Source organism: Sipha flava, unplaced genomic scaffold (assembly GCF_003268045.1).
Source record: "Sipha flava isolate LNK unplaced genomic scaffold, YSA_version1 89_pilon_pilon, whole genome shotgun sequence".
NCBI classification, from domain to species: Eukaryota; Metazoa; Arthropoda; class Insecta; order Hemiptera; family Aphididae; genus Sipha; species Sipha flava.
The window spans coordinates 1,232,322-1,254,847 of NW_020273631.1; the positions used below are offsets into that span (position 1 = coordinate 1,232,322).

Genomic DNA, 22,526 nt, shown 5'->3' on the forward strand with positions numbered 1-22,526 from the left:
AATAACAATACAAACATCTTTTGTTTGGGCCACTTTTAGCGCAAGTTACTTATACTTTTATTATTAAATACAAAGTTACACGAATGAAAAAAAATATATATATAGATTACTAATTCTTATTTTGTTAGGAGAAAATTTTCTTTCATTTTATTATAATCTATCAAATCTAAAACTTAAAAAGAATTTTATCTGTGTCGATTTTAAATAAGTTAATTTTTAGATAAAACAATAATGAAAAGAAAATAAGTCAATACTTATATAACACATGTATGAACATAAAGTTTAGATTGTAAAATTTACTTTAAACACTTGTGTACGTTTAAAGAACTCTTCGTGTCATTTGTAAATGCATTAGCTCATTTTGTTAACAGTACACTCATTGTTTAAACCGGGTTTTCACCAATAATAGTATGAAAAACACACAAGTGTAATACATATTTAACATAACATGATTATTTTATCCAGTGTTAATTTTTCGATTCTTAGAATAATTTATAATAATTTTATTTTGCTATTAACAAAAAAAACTAGAAATTATGTCTTTGGGCTTGCGTTGTTTCTTCTGGTTTAACTTTAACTCTTTACATATAGGTGAGGTAAAACTTAAATGTTTGGCATATGAAAATTCTAAAAATTTTTATAAAAGTATTAAGTAGTGTTATATAAACTGTAATACCATTGTATAAGAGACAAATATGTGATATAGAAAATTATTTTAAGCGATTTTGTAAATCATCTGATTACATATTTTTTCTATTTGAATATATATTACTGAATAATGACTGAGATCATGTACATTTTATTAGCACTTAGTTTGAACTTTAAAATAATTGTACTAAAATAATTTATATCATATATTTAAATTAAATTTTGCCCACTACTTTAATTTTAAAAAATACAGATAAATATTATTAATCAATAAATCTTTTTACTTATATATATAAAAAATAAATAAATATATTCAAAGCGTAAAGTTTATCAACATTTTCTAATTTCCGTCAAAAATAAGTTGTAGCTATTAAATATTCGACAAACATAATTTTTCAATGCATTCGTATCTCTAGTGTAATAAGAAAAGTGAAAGTAAAAGGTGCATTTAAACATTTTTTCTTAAATATAAACAAACGAAATTTAACATTAAAAAAATATTTTTCTATTAATTATATTATTGTGCTACCGTTAAAATACAAAAATATTAAGAACTAGCTGGAATAATAAATAAAAAAAATTTTTCTACTATATATCATACTTATAGTATGATTTCCAATTCAACTATTATAAGTTTTTAATAAAACACAATATACTTTTATATTTATATTTTTTACAATAAATCTAAAATAATAATATACTATGTGCACGAAATATTTGTAATAATTATTTCCTTCCTATACGGAATACAAAAGAAAACGAATGTTCACTTTGATGAGCGATTTAAGTGTCTTAAAATAGCCGTATTATATGGTAGAGTTACATCAGTTATAAATATTTTTTACTACCTACCGAGGACAATAAGAATTACATAAAATTAAAAAAAAAAAATAAGAAACCGAAAGTTGTCCCATTACTATTCATAACACATGATGATGCGTCTTTATCACTATCAGGCACATTATGTGCACTGTGTTCCGTATCTTGAATACAAACAATGAGAACATTTTTCCTAAAATATTATAAAAATCTTGACGTTTGACTCATTCGGTTGCTGCCAACGACAATGCAAAGAAGCAAATGATCTAAAAACGTTATTATATTATCCGGGAGCATGGAAAAAGTAAGTATACTTAACATTGTAACCGCAAAGATCGATTTAACGCGCGTGGTCGTTAATATTTTCTTAACCGCGGTTTGTTTAGGGATTATTTTTGGTCTTGGTTTTCGTTTGCCACTCGCACCAGAGACCTCAGCTTGAATTAGACACGTCAACCACAGTGGCAGATACGACTGATCCTACTACCGAAGAGACGACCGTCAAAAGCTCAGAAACCGTTGCACAAGTCACCGAAGCCACTGCGGTGTCCGTCAAGAGTTCCGTTAACGTTTCGTCGTCGTACGTGCCGAGCGAAGTGTACGAAGACTTCAAGCCCAGCAATTATTACAGACCCGATGGCAATCCGATATACGAAAAACCCAGCACCTATGTCAATCCCGAGATTTTCCACGGAACTCAACACTTTCAGAGACCTAATGGCTTAGTCAATCCGTCGTTGACGCCAAAACCCGACGACAAAAATATAGTTTTTCCACAAGCTTCTCACGATCATATTATCCAACACAGCAACAGGTCGAATGGTCCGGAGTTCAGGAGCCCGTACAAGTACACTGAAATATTTACGCAGCCCAAACCGATGAAACACGACTACGGCGAGACTGTGCCGAAGTTCAGTGAATATGACAACAGCTTTTACGAAAAATATTTTGGCCGGTACTACGGCAACGAGATGTCGCATTATCCCGATCTCGTGCACGAACCACCGAAGTCCTATCACAGCGTCGCAATTCGTCATAAGTATAATAAACTATAATATTGCGTCCATCAAAATTATTGCAATACTGTTATATTATTCGATATTGTTGCAGGAAAGATCCTTGGAGGAGCATGCTCTCCGTGTTGGCCACTATTCTGCCGGTAGGACTGTTACTAGCTTCTTTTCCTCCGACCGTCATCAAAGTGAATTCAACTCAATACCCCTCTCAGTGAGTATAAAAGAAAAAATATCGTTATTCCATTTTGTTTACGAACTAAGAATCGTTAACACGCGTGCTACTGAAAAGACCTATTTCCGATTTTACTTCGTTTATTATAATATTCATACTCCAGCCGCGTCCTATTCAAATCGAACAAATCATTACATATTATTATATTATAATTACATTTATGTGTCCATATAATGGCACACGAAAACTGCATTGGAATGCTATTGAGAGCTCAAATCACTACGGTTATATATTATACATCTTATCGCGACAGTAAAATACCGTGGCGCACTTATTGCAACAATTGTTAGTTGTTCACTCCTCTCCCCACACACGCACGCGCCCATCGCATTATTTTTATTTTTACTATTATTTATACTTTATTTATTTTTTATTAAAACCATAAGACAATTCAATTGCTAAGGGAAATGTAAATAGATTTACTTTCAAATTGTTCGTATAATTTTGATGAGCTCTTTTTCAATATTTTTCACTTCATTGTTTTTTGTATTTATCCGAAAAAATTGTTGTATTGTATGTTGTATTTATAAGAATAAATTGTTGTAAAAATAATTTGTTGCGTTTATAAGAATTATAGGTGTTTCAAAAGAAATTCATGATTCTGTAAACATAAAAATAGAACATATACTTGTAATACGAGACAAAACGCGTCCTGTTAAAATGTTGTAAGATCAACGGGACAATCCTATTTTGGACGGATTATTACAAACATAAAACGTAGGAAATCTGCGTTTGGTAGAATCAACTTTGTGTTGTTAGCTTTAATATTGAAATAAATTGACCTATTATCAAATTTAAAGGGAAGGACATTATATTTATCTTCTCTGAGCTGTTATTAATTTTAATGTTTTGCTTACGGGCTACTGATAACTCGCTTAAAAATCGTAAAAATCTACGAGAAGACACGGACAACGTTCTTCCGTTCAAGTTTGATAATCATTTTTATTATTGCTTTATTGCTCCAGTACCGAAGTCGACATAATAAAATCGGTTCTACTGAACGCATAGGTCAGTTACGTTGTACATTTGCAAAACGGAATATGCGGATAAACCTTAAACGAATCGATATGTTAATATATTTTTTGTGCTCGAGTTTTTCGTTCGTCTTGTCATCAATGATCAATCGGCGCGTGAAATATCGCTTATTAGGAGTAATCCGTTTTTGGCGATTTTTTTTTTCTTCCTTATTTTGTTTTATTACTTCGCTATATTATTTATACGAAATGAAAACGCGAGCGAGGAAAGGGAAAATGTACACGGCCATTAAATCGCGCACACCCGGTGAAAAGTGAATCCATATACGGTAGATCACTCACGGCCCGCGATGACAACGACGACGACGAAGCCTAACCGTTCTCTACGGCCGAGAGACCGCACAGAGGCGTTTCGTGCAGGTGAAAGCGCGTCTATCGTTCCGCCGGAGATGTCTGCGCTCACCCATGATCCTCGTGCAACGATAGCATCCCGTCGTCATTCGGGTGTGCGCGCGTAACCAATAGTACGAGAACCTATGGAATACGAATGCACCTTAACTCGTAAAAATAATAATAATATTAATAAATATTAAATACCGTAGTTTTCACGGTTATATTATCGTCGTTCGGCCAACGGTATGAACTATACCGATTTTTATGACCATAGAAAACTCTACCGGGTCCACTCCAAAAATACCCGGAGAGTATTATAGGTAATATATTATGTGAGCTCTCCCGGGACCGTAATAACTTCGTTTGTGTACGTTAAAAAAGTCAAGATCCTAATGAAATAATATTTTAATCGCAAGATTATGCAGGCCAAAGTAGAAGAATTAAGTTTTTTTTTAAAAACTCCAATGTTCTTATTGAGGTGAACCGTCCGGTTTTTGAACACTTTCCCGTAATCGAACAATGTCGATGAATGTTTTACTCAAATATCCACAATTTATTAAACAATGAATTTTGTTTTCAATGTCAAACATCATGGTAATCGACTACTATAACCGCAGTTAGATAGTTTACATGTGATCATCGATCATTAGGAATTCACCTATACCTTTTGATTAATTTGAATTATTAAGGTTTCCTTCTTATAAATGTAAAACTAAAACAGATGAGCCGACGTTCAAGTAGAGCCTGAACCGTAAAAATATAATATTGGAAACCAATTTGTTAATTTGAACGGCGAATAAACTCTAAACGCTGGTCCGATCATCACACAGTACGCGTAGTCCGATTTAAATAATGATATTTTATCTCGATCAGTACATCGGCCGTACGAAGTTATTACAGAACCGAAAGAGCTAATGCTGAGTTTGCCATTCGGAACAGTCAACTGCTCTTCAACATCGGGAGAGTTAGTTCGTTCGTCGTAGCGCGTGGTCCGCACCCGGTGGCGCCCATACGGTGTAACGTTTTCTCCCGTCCTCGAAACGAACGCGTTGCACAAACCCGTGCGCGCGTGAGCACGAATATAGGTCTTGCGGTCCGATCGACTGCTGCGCCAAACGGAGAAATCACGAACCCGCGCAAAGGTCGTCGCGGTCGAGCATTCTTTTTGACATCGCGGTTTTTTTTGTTGTTGTTGTATTCGCGCACGAGCGTACGTCGAACCCATTCCGGGTTGGGTTAGTGTTCAACGTTTCACGGTCCTTTTCTGGCAACACGTGTTAAGCTACGGCTACATTGGACCCGTTTCCGATCCGATCCGACTCGATCTGAAAATCCGACTAATCGGAAGAAAAACAAAACCGTGTATATTATAGATAGTGATTATATTTATCCGTTTCGTCCGTTTCCGACGTACCGACTAGTAGGATACGTCGGTTTTAAAACATATTGATTTGTTTTTTATCAGACAAGTCGCACAAAATGAATTCATTTTTGGTGTATTGTTAAATTAAATTAGTAATCAAAATTATTTTTAAAATCGATCATTACTATATTTATTGTTTTTATTACGTGTGAGTGTGCACAGGTCACGACATATACCCGCACGTAATTTGTGAAGTGTCTCTGCAGTATGTTCGATAAATTTGTTAAACTAAATTGTAAAATTAAAAGTAAAATAACTTAATAAATTACATACACCTTAAAATACACCCAGCTAGACCTTGGACTATTTAAGTACAAATTATAATTAGTATCCAATAAATCATCCCTTACGTCTTCTGAACCTGAACTGCTGGAACTTGAAAACATATTGACTAAAAATTATAAAATGAAAGAGCACCAAAACACGTGTTAACTGTAAGAGATGGTAGGTGCAAATAAAAAAAAAAGTTGCAGCAGATGACCTGATGACAACATAATATTTGATTTTAGTCGGTACAAAATCGGATATGTTGTAGCCACAAATATCGGACGAATAGGATGTTGGTCGGGTAAAATAGGTTCACCATTTTCATCAATGACGATTGACGATATTTTATAATAATTATTAATATATCAATAGGTATATCATAATACTCGACTTTGTAAAATAGTGAGCTTAGTCCCAAGAGGGAGGGAGGGCTAATGCCCACTTATCCATCCTCTTAAACCCGCCCTTGACCAACACGACTGTCATGACTGGAGTCGATTTTCGCTGTTTGTTCCTCCGGTAATCGATTTTGTTGAAATGGCACTCGGTGAAAATTTCTTAAAATACGGTTTGACGTATACCCACGCGGGTGTTGCGCTGGTGAAATTTTCGGCCGCGCTCGGATTATCACGTTACGTTATTAGAGCGCGTATAGCGATAATTGGTTACCGCGTTCCGCAGCGGATGTCCGAATGCCGCAGATCTATTAGTCTGTTCATCCGAACGGTTCCTATCGTCGTCCGTTTCCAAACACATGTTCTCTTCGAAATACCTTCGACGCACCGATACGTGTTGTCCGAGAGAAACGCATTAGGTTTATCGCCGGAATGCAATGACATTACGGTTTCGTAACAGCGGTAGTAGTGCGGTGCACGTCCGGACATTCCTGACGTGCGCTGATGTTCCGTATGGTACGGTGTGAGAATACAACGGAAACGGATTTGGAACGGTATAATATCGTAGATGCCTATGAAATATTTTTATGCGACGTTCATCGATCGTTTTGACTGGGGAAAAAATACATGTATATAAATTTCATAAAATTACTGTTTGTGAATTTTAATGTGTTTGAAATAATATTGTATGGTTTTGAATAAAAAAGGTTTCAAAAAAACGCCACGTTGTACAATCCGAATGCGATCATCGGAAGGTATAGGTCGTTGAAAAATAAAAAACCAATAAGCAAAACCAGTGGAGACGAAGAGTCACCCAGATATTTAGATGACTGTTCGAAAAAAAAAATATGCGAAAGCATAAAAACCAATTATACGCTGAGCGAATTGGATTCTCTTTTGCAAAACAACAAACTGAAGTAAGACTATAAGATTGATTCTATTTATCTTTGAATGTTAATGTCCAATGATATCTAATTATTATATTATATTATTATAATAATGTTTAGCAAAAAAAAAAAAAAAAAACATCAATTTAATAGAGATTACGTTCGTGCATGGTTTGAATTTTTTTAAATATTATCACATATGATCCGCCAAACAGAATATAATAAATAATTCATTGGTACATTATACATTTAAAAACGCTATCGTGAATATAATTACCTCTTCAGGCGTTGCAGTCTTTACGATTCACACGGTTGAAAACAGCGCGTTTGAATTTTATACGGAAATACTTTGAATACTTTATAACGGAACGCATTAGCATCGGTGGCGGTTTTTAAAATTTTGTTTAGTAGAATTTAATTTTTAATTAGAATTAAAAAAATAAACATAACGGAGTAACCCGAGTATCTTGAACAAATAATATATCACAACCTAAACTCGGGACCTAGGTGGTTCAGATCCCCCTTCTATAAAAACCGCCACTGATTAACACGAATATTATTTTAAAATTTAAAAAAAAACTCAATCAGCTTTATATTGTGTGTTATAACATTGTACCTTTTTTGTGGTATTATTTCAGTTTAGCGAAAAATCGATCGACCGCGATGGTGGAAATCGCAGAAGCCGTTGTATCCACTTCGCCGGAATCGTGTCAAGTGTTTGTTTGCAATAATTGAACAAGCGCATACAATAATAACAATACATACCTATACTAGTAGCATATATTTTATATCAACACGGTAACCACAATTTTACACCGATCAGACCAAGAATTCCATTAATGTATGGAATGCAGACACGTTTAATGGCTGGGTATCGGAAGTAGACTTGGCCCTGGGCGAACTTTCGTTCCACGATAACCATAAATAAAAGTAAAATAAAATAAATAAAAAAAATAAAAACCAAATCTGGAGGATGAATTTCATCTAAGAATGCGGTTGATGACACATATCGCTTTCTTTTGTGGTTTCCGATGTGATTCCCAATCCTAGACATGTTCGCAACGTAATGCATTGCAATATGCATACAATTTTCTGTTATCTACATTTACCATACGATAAAAACAAATTTCAATCGATAAACGTTTTCAAAAATCATGTTCATTCGAACCACTCGTTACGCTGCGTTCGTTAAATGTATACTGGCCGAGGTTATTCGACTCGTATTTATAGTGTGTAGTTCATTTTTTATTGGTCAGTTCGTAAGCAATTATACATTATCTACACATAGGTTCTCAACGGATCTATCGGTAAACCGTTTACTTGTTTTCTTTTTGTAAAAACTATACAAACCTATATAAACCGTATTCAGTTTTTAGTTTTTCAATTTTAATAATAATTATTTTGATGTATTAAGATATTGACTTATTAATATAATACCCTGCTTTCTTTATCACCGAGTATTTACTATACGATATCCGCTGGGAAAACAAACACGTTTGTTGTTACTATCCGTATATCACACGCGAGTAATAGCTAATGTATTGTGTATAAATTCATTTCAATACGGATGTGTGTACTGCTATTATATGATATACTTTCAAATTGATTTTATTCGTCAATCGTCTTGATAAGATCGTGTTATAACAGCAACGCGCGTATATTTCGTACGGACGGTGCGAGAAAGTAAAAGCTAAGAGCAACTATACGGTTATACGAATACAAAATTAAATAACTCTCGAGTGCCCGGAGTGGGTATGCGCATGCCTCTCATTCCGGACGTTAGTTTAACATATAATATTGTGATTTAATATGTAGGTTTAACGTGTGATTTTTCTACGAGTTACCACCGGCGTTAAATGTTTTAGATTTTTTTATGATCGACTGCAATATTTCAGTCACTTTTATTTTATTAACTTACCACATTTTAGGAATAATAATAAAAAAAATATATATAATTATAATTAGTTTTCATAGATATTTTAAATGGAATAAATTAACTGTTACTCCTGCTTTCACATATAAAATATTTTAAAAAATTTGAAACTCTAAGGATCAACTGGGTTTTATTTATTATTTACGAGAAAAATACAGTTAAAATTTTGACTTAACCATCGACATATTATTTAATATCTACGTTAAAATCCAGTAAAAACTGCGAGATTTTATTAAATAAATCTTTAAATATATATTAACTATAAATGAGATGGCCCATTATATATATTTAATCGCTATCATTTTTATCTGAACATAAAACTTTTCTCGTCTATACTGCTTAAGCAGTTATTAGATAATTATCTAATTATATTATTTCGCATGAATTATGTTCTCAGCACAAAATCAGAGTTATTCAATTTAATCAATATACACTAACAATCATGGACGCCGACTTTTGGGGTTTTGCGGTGTTCGAACACCCCATGAATTAAATAAAACATATAAATATTTAATACGTTAATATTATCCGCCATTGAGAAATAACCATTTTTAATTAATATATGTTTTTGGTTTTCTTGTAATTTTGGAAATGCTGTCGCCGTCCATGGACGACGACTGCGATGATAGCGATATTACATGTACTGCCTACGTAATAATAATACAATAATTAATAATAATGTATAGTGCATGTAGTAGTCTATACTTAGTTACCAGTTAAATAAATATATGTAATAAAATTTACCAATTATACCTACTTAATTTTAAGTACAAAATAGTTTATAAAACACATAAATCGAGTGTTACCGCCGCCTGTGAATTTTAAAATGGTTTTATGATATTTATGAGAAAATACTCCAAATATTTTACATGGTTTCATAATTCCAGATTATGTTCACTCGCTATATGAAGAAATCAATAATTGTCATAATGCTTCTATTTTTGTCATAATATCCAATAAGTTTTGTATTTTGTCAAAAATACAATGAAGGGTTGCGTTTGGCCTGAGTCTATACTAAAAATATTTTTTTTTATCATTTGATCATTACAATACTACATAGCACAAACCAAAATAAAATACACCGTTTTATTCTAACATTTATAATTTATTATGAAGTTTTTATTTACATCTATGAGATCGTAGCGTTCCGTAGCGAGATAAAACGAATTGTAATTTATGATATAGATGATATATATATATATATATATATTTACATATAATATGGACTATACGAGGTTCTTACTCATACACTTTTAACGTTACAAATATCACTATTATCGTCTACCGACAGATAGATTCTTATACTAACACTCTTAACGTTTTAAATATTATGGTCATTACCAACCGGTCACTAAGTCATGCATGCCTTAATTATGTCCTATCACTTTCAAGTCCTTACCTTCTATTGGATATATTATGTTAGTCATCGCTATATTTATTTATAGTTCAGTTTACGTACCTGGAATACCTATGTAATGTAAAATACAATATAAATATTGTTATGCAACGTATACCTTATAAAATATCATATAATTTCATAACGATTATTAATTTATTACTTATTTCTTTTTTTCTTTACTGATTTTTATAAAATTATGAAGTTCAATATCTCTTTAATATTGAAAAAGATAATTGATGTGTGAAGTTTATTTAAGTTATTTCAGGAATTTAACGGTTTGGTTATTTGCAAATTCCCTGAAGGTGTATTAAACAACTTTCTACAAGCTGTTGAAAAAAAAATCATGAATACCCTAATTACACTTGATTTGTTAGTGATTTAAGTTGATTATCTTATGATAGTTTTGAAGTGCTTAGTTTAAACTTCATTTTTTGGATATTGTTTTAAAAGTATGTTTTTTTAATAAACAATATCATAAAACAAAATAAAAAAATATTTACTTAAAATCAATAAATAATACTAATTATTTTTCGACTTCTGTAAATTCTAACATCTGAGAAATATTTCCATCTTTGTGTTATAATCATCAAATTAAATAATCAAAACCAACAACACGTGTAAATTTAACCAGCGAGGACGGATTTTCTTCTAGTTTGTATATTATACGAGTTGTATGAAAAAGCTAAAATAATATATAATTACAGGAAAAAGATAACAATTTTGAATGCTATGTAATTCCATATTACGATATGATTATTGGCGAGAACATGATTATTGTTTTTAAAAACGATCGTAGGTAAATTGTACAGTAGCGAGTAAAACTTGCCTATAACTGTGTGAACAACTCGTATTTATTGAATAATTAATTAAATTAGGTTACCGCATTGAAATATAATTACCTAATTTAATGTATACTATTAAAATACGTATTTATATTGTTTTCTAATACTAAAAACATAACCACATGTGTTCAACATTTTCATTTAATAAATAAAATATGTATTGTAACGTTCAAAGTCATGAAAAGTTAAGATCGAAAATCGTTATATATATATACGTTATAACATATATACCTAGTCATCATTTTCATTAATTAATACTTATAATTATTTTTAAAGCTTTTTCAATTTTAAAACATTCACGATACAGTTCTGCAGTACGTATAGTTTTTTTTAAAATATGATGAACCAATATCTTATCATAATTAATTGAATAAGAAATTATTTTACTCGCTCTTTCGAATTGATTGAGTCAAAATAATTAATCAACTCATCTTTTGATATCATCATTGATGATATCAACACAATAATTTATCTTTTTAATAAAATTTAATTTAAAATAATAAAATAATGCTCTTGCACTAAGATAAGTAAAACGATAATATCAGGTAATCCTAAAAATCATATTCGTTTTCTTTAATATGTATTTAGTTAATATAGAATATTATTTAAATTGTTTAATTAGAATATCAAGCTTTATTTAAATACAATTTCGGTAATTTGACCGTGAGATAGTCCAAAGATAGTCCAAGATAGAAATCCAACAACACAATGACTTTACACTGAGTTGTATATTTAACTATTACTATTTGAAGAAATTATATTATCAAAATTCTTATTCCATTTGCATATATTATGTTTAACGACAAAGGGAAAAAATCTTGAAAATAGTATACTAAATAATTTTCTATTAGTAATATATGACAAACTGCAATAAAAAATAATATAAGATGCAACTTGAGCTCTTCCCAGTTTCCAGAGTTACGACAAAACTGTTTACCTATCCAACTTATCAAACATTAATACAATAATATCTTCAATTATTTTTATTATTATTATTATATATAATTCAAATACTACTAACACACTGACGATCGGTGTACAACAAAAATTACAATAAATATTCATTTGAAATTTTAAAGAAATACACTTATTATAATTTATTGGTTAGATAAAAAGGAATTTTTCTTAACTCGGATTTTTAAAAGTCGAACACTTTTTTCAATTTTTGACTATCTAGGAAATATTTTCTTTTCTTTAATATGTTGATTTTAATAATTACTGACTGAGGAATATATGGTATAAATTAATAAAAAATTAATAATATACCTAATAATAATCGTAAAACTAAATTTATAAATATCATTAAAATATACAACGATTGTGCGCTTTTTCCTAACCTAATTTTTTTTTTACATTGCAATGGTATTTGCTCTACTCTAAAATAATAAAATAATCTTTTGAGCGATGCCAGGTTATTCAGCTAGTATAATATGTATATTATTATAAAATTAAAATGGCTTCACGCATTAAAGTAAATGTTAGCAAAGGGCTCAAGTGCAAAGGTACTGCATTAAATAACTCAATGAGTACATGGATACAAGGTTTTTTCAATTGACCAACAATGAATAACTAGACGTGAGTGGATATCGAGATATTTTTTCATTTCAAATTTTAGGTTATAAGCTATATAATTATTTTAACTATATAAACTGTAATATTATAATAACTTATGGAGTTATAGTATGATTAATACAATTATATATTGAACTCAAATATGCATGATTTATATTTATAAGTGAAACATGCAAATTAAAAAAGTTTAAATAAATATGATAAAATAAAAATGTTAGAATCAGTGTACCTGCCACCAAGGCCTTTCCTCAGATAATAAATACAATATATATTTTTTAACTGTAATATTCTTCAAAACTAATCATAAAATAATTTTTGCAGTTTATATTTTTTATTTTTTCAATAAAATATAAATAAATAAAAAATGTAACATAAATTATAGTTAATTTACCTATCGATCTTGACTAAAATTGACTAAACCGACTGAAACTGTTATTAATTCACACTGATAAACATTATTTAATTATAATACACTGTTATACGGATAAAAATTTAAAATTTAAATAATAATTTTCTTTTAAGCTACTACCATAAATGACGTAAATCTATGCATCAATTATATTTCCTTAGTAATATATGTCTAAAATATTCCAAATTTAGTTTTCACGTAGTTATAAACGATAATGTTATACGGAAAAGTGAATGTTTCTATATAGGCTTTACAGACTATGCTTTAAACATTGAAATATTTAGGTACATATATATAAGCACTTGCTCACCCACTCGTAGTTATAGTTTTCGAGTGAAAATCTTCAAATTCAAAACGATACTTAGAGAATCATCTGAATCGTGAAAATATATTTTACTCGGTAGATGACAAGATGATATTACAAAGAAGTTATTTAGTAGTATATTTTACGATTCTTCGCAAGATTTTACCAGGACAATAACTGTCGATTTGTTACAATTACGATTTCAATCAAAATTCAATGTCTGATGTATTTTTCAATTCGACAAAAATGCATGTACAAAGATAGAAATGTATCATCAGAAATGTCTAACTCTAAATGACAATGATGAATTGATCAATAATAATAATAATAATGACTTTTCAAAAAATGTAATAAAAATGTTTAACAAATCAGAAAAATTGAATTGTAGGTATTCCCGAATCAAAAACTTAAGCTGTCTTTAAAAAAAAAAATCTTTCTTTTAAAGTATTTCATTGAAATACAATTGAATTTCAAAATCTATCAACATAAGAAAATAAAACGTTAAAATTAATATAGTTTATAGTTAATAGTAATTAGAAAAAGTTAAATTATTACAAGTATCATTGATTGGTATACCAAAATTAGATTTTTGTGAATCAAAATATTTTTAAATCTTTTCGAGTATTTTATATTATATATTCCCATTTAAAATAATAATCAACAAAAAATATCTAAAAATTATTATACAATTATTTTAATTATTAATTAAAAAAAACATTTAAATTTAAATATCGAAATTCAAAATAATTAAGCAAATTAAATAAAAATCTCAAATATTACCTAATTTACATACAAATATACACACGTTATGTTTCATTTTAATTATAATATATTTACATTTACTTACCACCTACTGTAGATAAAAATCAAACTAAAAAATAAAAATAAAATTAGTTCAGTTAACTACAAATATAATGCAAAAATTATCTTTCTATAGAATCTTTAAGAACTACCAAAATTATAATTGATGCATCTTTACATATTTTTATCTATAAAAGGGTTTACAAAAAAATAAATATAATACTTAATGCAATATATATAGAATATATATGTTTTAAAAAAGTATTATAATATGTTTAAACTATTTATGATTTTCTTCATTAACTTATGTTTCATAAATTTTTCATAGTTTATAAAAATTTTAAATTATTAATTTAACAAAATAAAAATAACCTGCAAACAACCTTATTAAACAATTTTGTTATTTTTGCTGCATATATTTATATTATTTATGAATGTTTTGAATGTAGTAAATAGATATGTATCTTTATTCAGACATTTCATTCATAGCATTCGTTAACTTACACTTAAAACCAAAAGTATAGTACTATAGTATATATATATTTATATATATGTGAGAGCAGGGGAAATTAGTTAATGAGTGAAAGAAAGCATCGGTGCATACCGACTAGTGTACTACGACATTGGGTTAGTCTTGTGTAGCTTGTTGTAAGGACGCTACGACTGCTGGTAGAAAGTGAAATGTGAATATTCTTACTTTTTCAAACTATAATTTCCGATAAGACTGAATCATTTTAAACATATTTGGCTAACATTTTTTTCAGTGTTTTGTGCATTTAAAGGATTATAAATTAAAACTTCAAAGGTATGTAATAATTTTATTTTTAGCATCTCATAAAATGTAGACTTAATTTCAATTTTTTTATTTATAAATATATTAACTGGTACCTGCACGTTTTAAATTGTTTTCATTCTAAGACCAATATATAAAAACCTACTTATCAAAGTCAACTCATTTCACGGACCGTGTGCTTTTTTTCTTTGACATTAAAACGAATTATCCAGTGAATTGTGAATTGATTTATTGAGCAATGATCTTTAAAATGTGTTATTTTTATTTCCACCCGTTATTAGTTAAAGTGCATGTATATAATTGTGGTTTTTACAACGTTATACAAGCACAAATAGTTTAAAATGTCAACCATACTCATATTTTTACCTACCGATACACGAATTAGTTCGGTATAGGGCTTTGTCTAATCATAGCGATAATATTTAAAGAGTTGTCTATCGTATATGACATATACGATAAAAAAACTAGAAGTATTTGCGCATATACGATATGAACATAATTCGGGTATTCGAGTACAATTACATCTATTTAATGTATGAAAAAAGTTAAATAATATTGTTGGTAACTGTGATTCTAAAAGTAAACACAACGTACAGAGAATAAACAAATAATAGGATTAATAAAAAATTTAACAATAAATCAATGGATTTCTATTTAAATGTTTTAAATTACCGGTTTAAACGGTACCAGGAAAAAAAGGGAGAAATAAACCATAGGGTGTAAACAATTGTAATAAAAACCCGTTTTAAAATGTTTATTATTTTTTTTTCCTGAAAAATAATATTACACTAGTATTATAATACTAAAGAATACACACGTTTTAATAAAAAAACATTACAATTATTATTATGTATTATCTTATAAGACAACGACAATAGTGTTTTGTGATGCTGTTGCGCGTTTCTATGTGTGTGTTCGTCGCGTGACAAACGCAATATAACCAGCCCCCATTGTCACTGTAAAAACTGGCACCCATTTCAAAATAAATTATTATGCTTATCCTCCAAGATCTAATCGTTCTTATTAAACAACCCATCTAAACGAATAACGTGTCGATACTTTTCGAGCCAATAAGTTGATGTTATAATTTAGTGTAACGAAGTCATGAATTACATTAAACCACTAAAACACATTCCACTGAGTTGGGACAATGTAAGTGCGTGTTGAACGGAAGAATAATTAATATAATCACTATATAAATTAATTGCTAAGAAATACCCGAGAAAAAGAATATTCACGGTAATACAATTTTGATTTATTTTTTTTTTTTTTTGTTCGAAACGAATTACTGGTAAAACTTTACCATTAAAAATTGTAATTCTTTAACCATTTAATTTTAAATAAAATATTATAAATGTATTTAATTTATTAATATATTGAAATGTTCATTATTCACTGCATGTTCTTTATAAATATACTTTATAGCTAATGTAAGTCTATATTACCAACCTATTTGTAATTAAATATGAATGAAAGCGTTCGATTTATTTCTAAAAATATGAGTACACACAAACGGTAAATGATAGTATTTTGAGCTATTGGGAAATAACTAGTTGTTATTGTAGATGTGAAAATACAGTGTATTATTATTTTTTTTTTTTCCGTTTTACTTGAACTGAATTCAAATCGACTTTTTATACAAGTACATACAAGAACATGTTTCATATTTATTTATCTATTAATTAAATATAGTAATTATTTATATATTTATTTAATTTTTTTTTTTTTTTTTGATACATTTTACTCGGATGTCTTTACTAGGCATTTTTATCAGTATATTTTTCATTTAACTTTTATACATTCGACAGTCGAATTGTCTATAGTATTAATACCACTATCGAGACGCAATGTCTACTATTTTAATACAATATGATTTTTTTCAATCATTTAGTGTAGTTTTCTATTTACTTTTCTGTGCCCACGTATAAAATAAACAAAACCAATTTTTAATTTCTATCAAGTAGATATTCATTTATATATATTTATATTTAATATTTTTTTTAAAAATTAAAAATTATAAATGATCTTATAATTTTATAATAAACAACAATAAATTAAACGAATAATTTAAACTCGAAATTTAAAAATAAATAAACTAATAAATAATTTAATAAAAAAACAGATGAATAAAATAAAAAAAAATTGTATTAAATAAATAATGTTGTGACAAGTATCAACGTGATTAAAAAAATAATTTTTCATTGATTTATCGTAGTTTTCACGCTACCTATTTACTTCTTTTTTTTATTTATTTATTTTTTTTTTAATTTCAATCACTACGAATGTTCGTGACATTGGCAGAAGCCATCCGGTAAAATAAGTGAAAGTGTGAGAAATTTATGATTACTAATGTTTACAATGTCATTAGGTTTAAACATTAAACTGAAAAGTCCAATATCCTTATGAGAATAATTATATACATATTTTATGCGTAACTTCCCAGTTTTCCAACAATGTTTTCCTTCATTCCTCTCACTTCTATTCTGGATATTAATATTATTTCCCGACGCATACGGATATTTTAATCAGACATAGAAGACGAAACAGTGCGTTTCACTGTTGGGACCTGTCTAGAATAAATGTTTCAGAAGGGAAAGTAAACTTCGATTCTAAGGTCAATGGCACTAGGAACATTTTAATGTAATGAAATAATCATATAGTATTTCATTTCTTTTCAACACGTCTTTAACAATTAATAAAACTGTGAATGAATTAAATATTAAAATATAATCACCATCCATAATATTAACCAACAACATATGAATAAACTTGAGCGTAATATTTGAGTATAAACGCAAAATTGCATATACAATACCTAGTGCTTTACCTTTATTACTAATAACAAAATTTCAATACTATGTTGTTCAGTTAAATTGAAAAAAAAATAAACGAGGACAAGTACGTTAAATGCTATTGCCGATGTGAATTAACATTTATCAATATTTTCCATAATTCAATACTAAACAATGGAGATATGTGTATATAAATATATTTTATACAGGTAGTATGTTAAGTTAAAACATTACACAAAGAAATGAACATGTGTCACCATACGGTATTATATTATGAATTTTAAATGCATGTAAAATATTATAATATTTGACCTGCTTTTATTTTTATTTTTTTTTTTTTTTTGCCCACGTATTATGGAATAAAAATTATAAATATAAATTATAGATTATTTTGAACGTTATGGTAATACGCATAATGTGTTTTAACCGTATGCTAAAATAATAACAGTTTAAATCATACAAGTACATGCGTTTGTTGTTTTGCAGATGTGGAAGGTACCGGTGTTGTTGTTTATTTTACCTATGGTTGTGGATTGCACTCCCGACAACAAAAACGTACAAATGACAAGAACGTCCATAAAAGTGGCCAGAAATCTCGATCCGGACGCTATGGAAACTTTGGAAGTAAAAACCCGTACGGGAGACGTGGCGACCATAATGGTGAAAAAACGTGACGGCAGACAACAGCAGTTCGCCGCTGTTGAGCGATCGACGTCCGCGCCGAACTTCGAATTGATCTCGTCGAGCAACGAGAATGCGCCTAGGGTGCCCGAACCAGTGGTCATACGATCGGATTCGGTTTATGTGAAAAACGAAAAGGACGAGGACAAGAAGTCCAGAAGTCTTTTACACGTGGACGCGGACGGCATACCCGTGATCACCGGGGTCCGGGAACCAGATGACGAGAACGACACGCAGGTGTGGAGGAACGCGCGGGTGATCAACGGCATTCTAGTGCCAAATACGGCTGCGAAACTTGAGCAGCACGCGCCGAACGATGGGTACGATCCGCCAAGGGATGCGTACAACAAGCCGTCGAAGGATGAGCACAAGGCACCCTCGCCAATGTTCAATGGGGTGTGGCAGGTGTACAGGAAAAAACCTGCGGACGCAGAAAAATCGCGGCTCACCGCTACCGCCGCCGACAGCAACGAATGGTCGCACATAACGAATCAGCGAGAATCGTACGACGAGAAGTACATGACGGACAAGATACTCGGATATATTAAAAACATTAACGGTGACGTGTTGGCCAACGGTCTTCGCGGTTCCAGGATGTTGGCGGAGCCGCAGATGGAGGCTCGTGTGTTACACGCACCCAGCATGAGTGTTTTCCCGAACGCGGCTGCGTACTCGACGAAGACCGTGCCGAGGCTGTCATTCGAGGAGAGCGCTAGGACACCTGTGCTGCAGTACGCCCATCCCGAGTTGGGCGTTCAGGCCGTGGCCAAGTACGAACCACCGACGGCCGAGGAAGTGCAAAGGGACGGCCGCCGTCAGCAAGCGCTCTCGTATTTCGGACACGACATCCACGCGGATAGGAGTCCCTTCGCCTTCGAACCGGGTCTGGAAAAGGAGTCCAGGGTAAAGGTTCCAAAAAAGTACTCACCACATTACAGTTTTCCCGAGAAACAGGGAAAATACGCTCCTAACTATTACGTCAACGACGAAGCGTCCTTTTGGACACTGATGAAGAACAAAATGAAAACTAGTTTCGATAAGATGTCGGACCTAACCAAGCCGGTAGTTGATCCACTAGTGGAAGCTACACACAAAATCACGGGAAATTTAGGTTTTGGAAACGGAAACCGGGAACTGACCAACGTGGTTAAGGAGAAGCTCGGCATGGTGGCCACGCCATCGGTATTATTGCCCGCTCTAGGTTTGGTAGCTGGAGGAGCAGCATTAGGATTAGGCGCCGTAGCGGTGGGAAGGTCAGTTAATATATAATATTATTTGGTTAACCTTAATTATCTCCATATAGTTCTAATGTTTTTTGTATTTTTCCATAACGGCTTTCACTATACACAAAACATTTGTTCTCTGCATACTGTGGTTTAACTAAACGCAACAAAAAATTATTACAAAATATTACTCACAGCAAACATTTTTTCGATACCTAGAGACCCCGATTATTGCATGATGGTATTTTGTACATGAAATATTAATTTATATAAATAAAAACTTTAAAATGATAATCCATTATTCATAAACTCGTATCTTGTAAATATTGAATAACACTGTACACGTAATAACACCAACAAAAAACGGCTCAACCGTCCATTGAATTCTAAAAGTGACAGCATCGTTATTTATAAATTTGCATTATATCATACGCGTAATATCGTATTTGTATGTATTATATTACATGAATCATACCGTGCATGATCATTTTTTTTTTCACTTCCTCGTTTGGTACGGTATTATAGTACGTACATAAATATAATTCGAAATATTGACGAGATGACGGAAAATATAAAAGAAAAAAGTACAACAAATAAATATAAGGTTTCACTTTTTCCAGATAATCAACTGAATAAATATTTAAGTATACAATGTAAATAATATTTACCTCCCTCTACAAACCGGACAGTCACAGAGAAATCTTTAAAACACGTATACAGCACCAATGACTGCAGAAGGCATGACTGAACATTTTGATTAAATAAAGTATTGAATAACACACAGAGCATGACATTGAAATCGAAATGAAAACGTTGTTGATGGTTAAACCACACAGGGCACGTTTCACTTTCCATCCGTTAGATGTTAGAATAAGGACCATCGTTGAATTTATATCGTTACACGAATAAGTTACCGTTACGTCTCATACTATTTATATTGCTTTCTATAATTCTTAATTTTAATACATTATTGTGAGAGCATTGTGATTACAGAACACCATAAGTTGATTGATCTTTATAATTGTCTTAGAAATATTTAATGTTTTTTCCCTAGAACTATATATATTTTTCTTTTAACAATCGACTCCTATACATTTTCTAATTTCAATGAAACTGAATATTATATTGTGCAGTAATAAGTGACGGTTAAATTCTGTGTATCATAATAATCGAAAATCAGTTATTATTGCTTTTCCATAATAGAAACTATTACTTCACGTCAAAACGGTATTTACACTATTAATAATACGAGAAACAACATTTTATTTTTAACGAATTATGAATTATGGCGTACACTGAACGCATAATGTATGTATAATTATAAACTGTGCGCCGCGTACAGTTTATAGTTTTAAAGAATATACGAATATACACGTATAAATATTTACGGTTTCTTTAATTTTAGACAAAATAATTTTATAATACACGCATTGTAAGAAAAATTAAATTCGCGTTTAAACATTATCATTCATACTACTAAATAATTCATTAACTTGTATGTTCATATACCATAAAGCTTATATTGTACTAAGTATTTTATCGTAATCATGTTGAAATCAGTACCTATCACATTCGATGTTTGTTTTAATTTTCATTATAAAACGTGTTAGGATTTAAAACTAATAGTGGTTTATAGCTTAATTCAATAAATGTACCGTTAAATTATTTCACTGACGTAGACGTGAAATGTTGCTAAGAAAATGTAACCTTATTTTTGTGTATTGCAGATATCTTGATTACGATGTTGTAAGGATGAGGAATAACGATGATATTATTGAATTCCAAAGATCATTAAATGGATCATATGAACCAATTGTAATCCAACCTGAACAAGAAGAAAACAAGAAAACCGAAACAAGTAAAGAAGGCGAACCTATCAAAAATAGAAATAGAAGGTCTTTGCATTATAAAAAAGGAAAACTCTATGCAAATCGGAAAATAAGCAAAGTTAAACGAACTATAAAAACTCATGATCATAAACATTTATAATGATAATGAAACAATTAAACAGTTAAATTATATATTTATATTGTGTAAGTTATTGCAACAGGTAATATAAAATTTACATAATGGTCATAATTAGTATTTAAGGATTATATTAAATTATTTTAAGTAACGTTTTTATCTGCAAAAATAATATGTTATCCTATATCAAAATACATTTATATATATGCAGACCATACAAATAATTGATCTGTTATTTATTATGTTTGATTTTGTATATTGTTATGTATAAACATTAAAACATGTTAGTTATTGCATGCAACAGGTTAAATTTGATCACTGATTGATCTAAAAATAATTAGAAAATATTGTAATTGCTACGAATGGTTATATTTAAAGATATTTTATACAATTTGGTATCCAATAGACATGTTTTTTCATTTTTTAACGCTAAATTAAAATAAAACATGATAAAAAAATATTAGAACTCAAAGCTATACACACCACATACATTTGGACATACGAATTAAATTTATTGTATACAGTTAATATTTTGAATAATTAACACAATATCATCTTAAATATTTGACTCGTCTACAACAATTAATAAAATTATACGAACTTGTTTTAAATATAACTATTTTAGGCGTTTTATAATTATACTATATTATAATTATTATAAGCATAACAACATATTTATAAAAATAACTATCATAAGTAAGTTAAATTTGAATTTTTTTTTCTATTTTTATCCATACTATTTGCAACCTGATAAATAT

General features: G+C 30.1%; 2 protein-coding genes across 2 annotated transcripts; both read left to right on the forward strand.

Annotated features, from left to right (window-relative positions):
• Positions 1-1,369: 1,369 nt before the first annotated feature.
• On the forward strand, positions 1,370-8,019 carry LOC112693641. Its single transcript, XM_025568806.1, has 5 exons — positions 1,370-1,771; positions 1,854-2,506; positions 2,578-2,694; positions 6,875-7,084; positions 7,693-8,019. The coding sequence occupies exons 1-5, from the start codon at positions 1,763-1,765 to the stop codon at positions 7,787-7,789; spliced, it is 1,086 nt and encodes a 361-aa protein (XP_025424591.1). The 5' UTR covers positions 1,370-1,762; the 3' UTR covers positions 7,790-8,019.
• Positions 8,020-15,077: 7,058 nt separating this feature from the next.
• Positions 15,078-21,850, forward strand: LOC112693677. The gene is made up of 3 exons (XM_025568860.1): positions 15,078-15,119; positions 18,386-19,833; positions 21,531-21,850. Exons 2-3 carry the CDS (start codon positions 18,386-18,388, stop codon positions 21,790-21,792), a joined length of 1,710 nt encoding a protein of 569 aa, XP_025424645.1. The 5' UTR covers positions 15,078-15,119; the 3' UTR covers positions 21,793-21,850.
• The last annotated feature ends 676 nt before the right edge of the window (positions 21,851-22,526 follow it).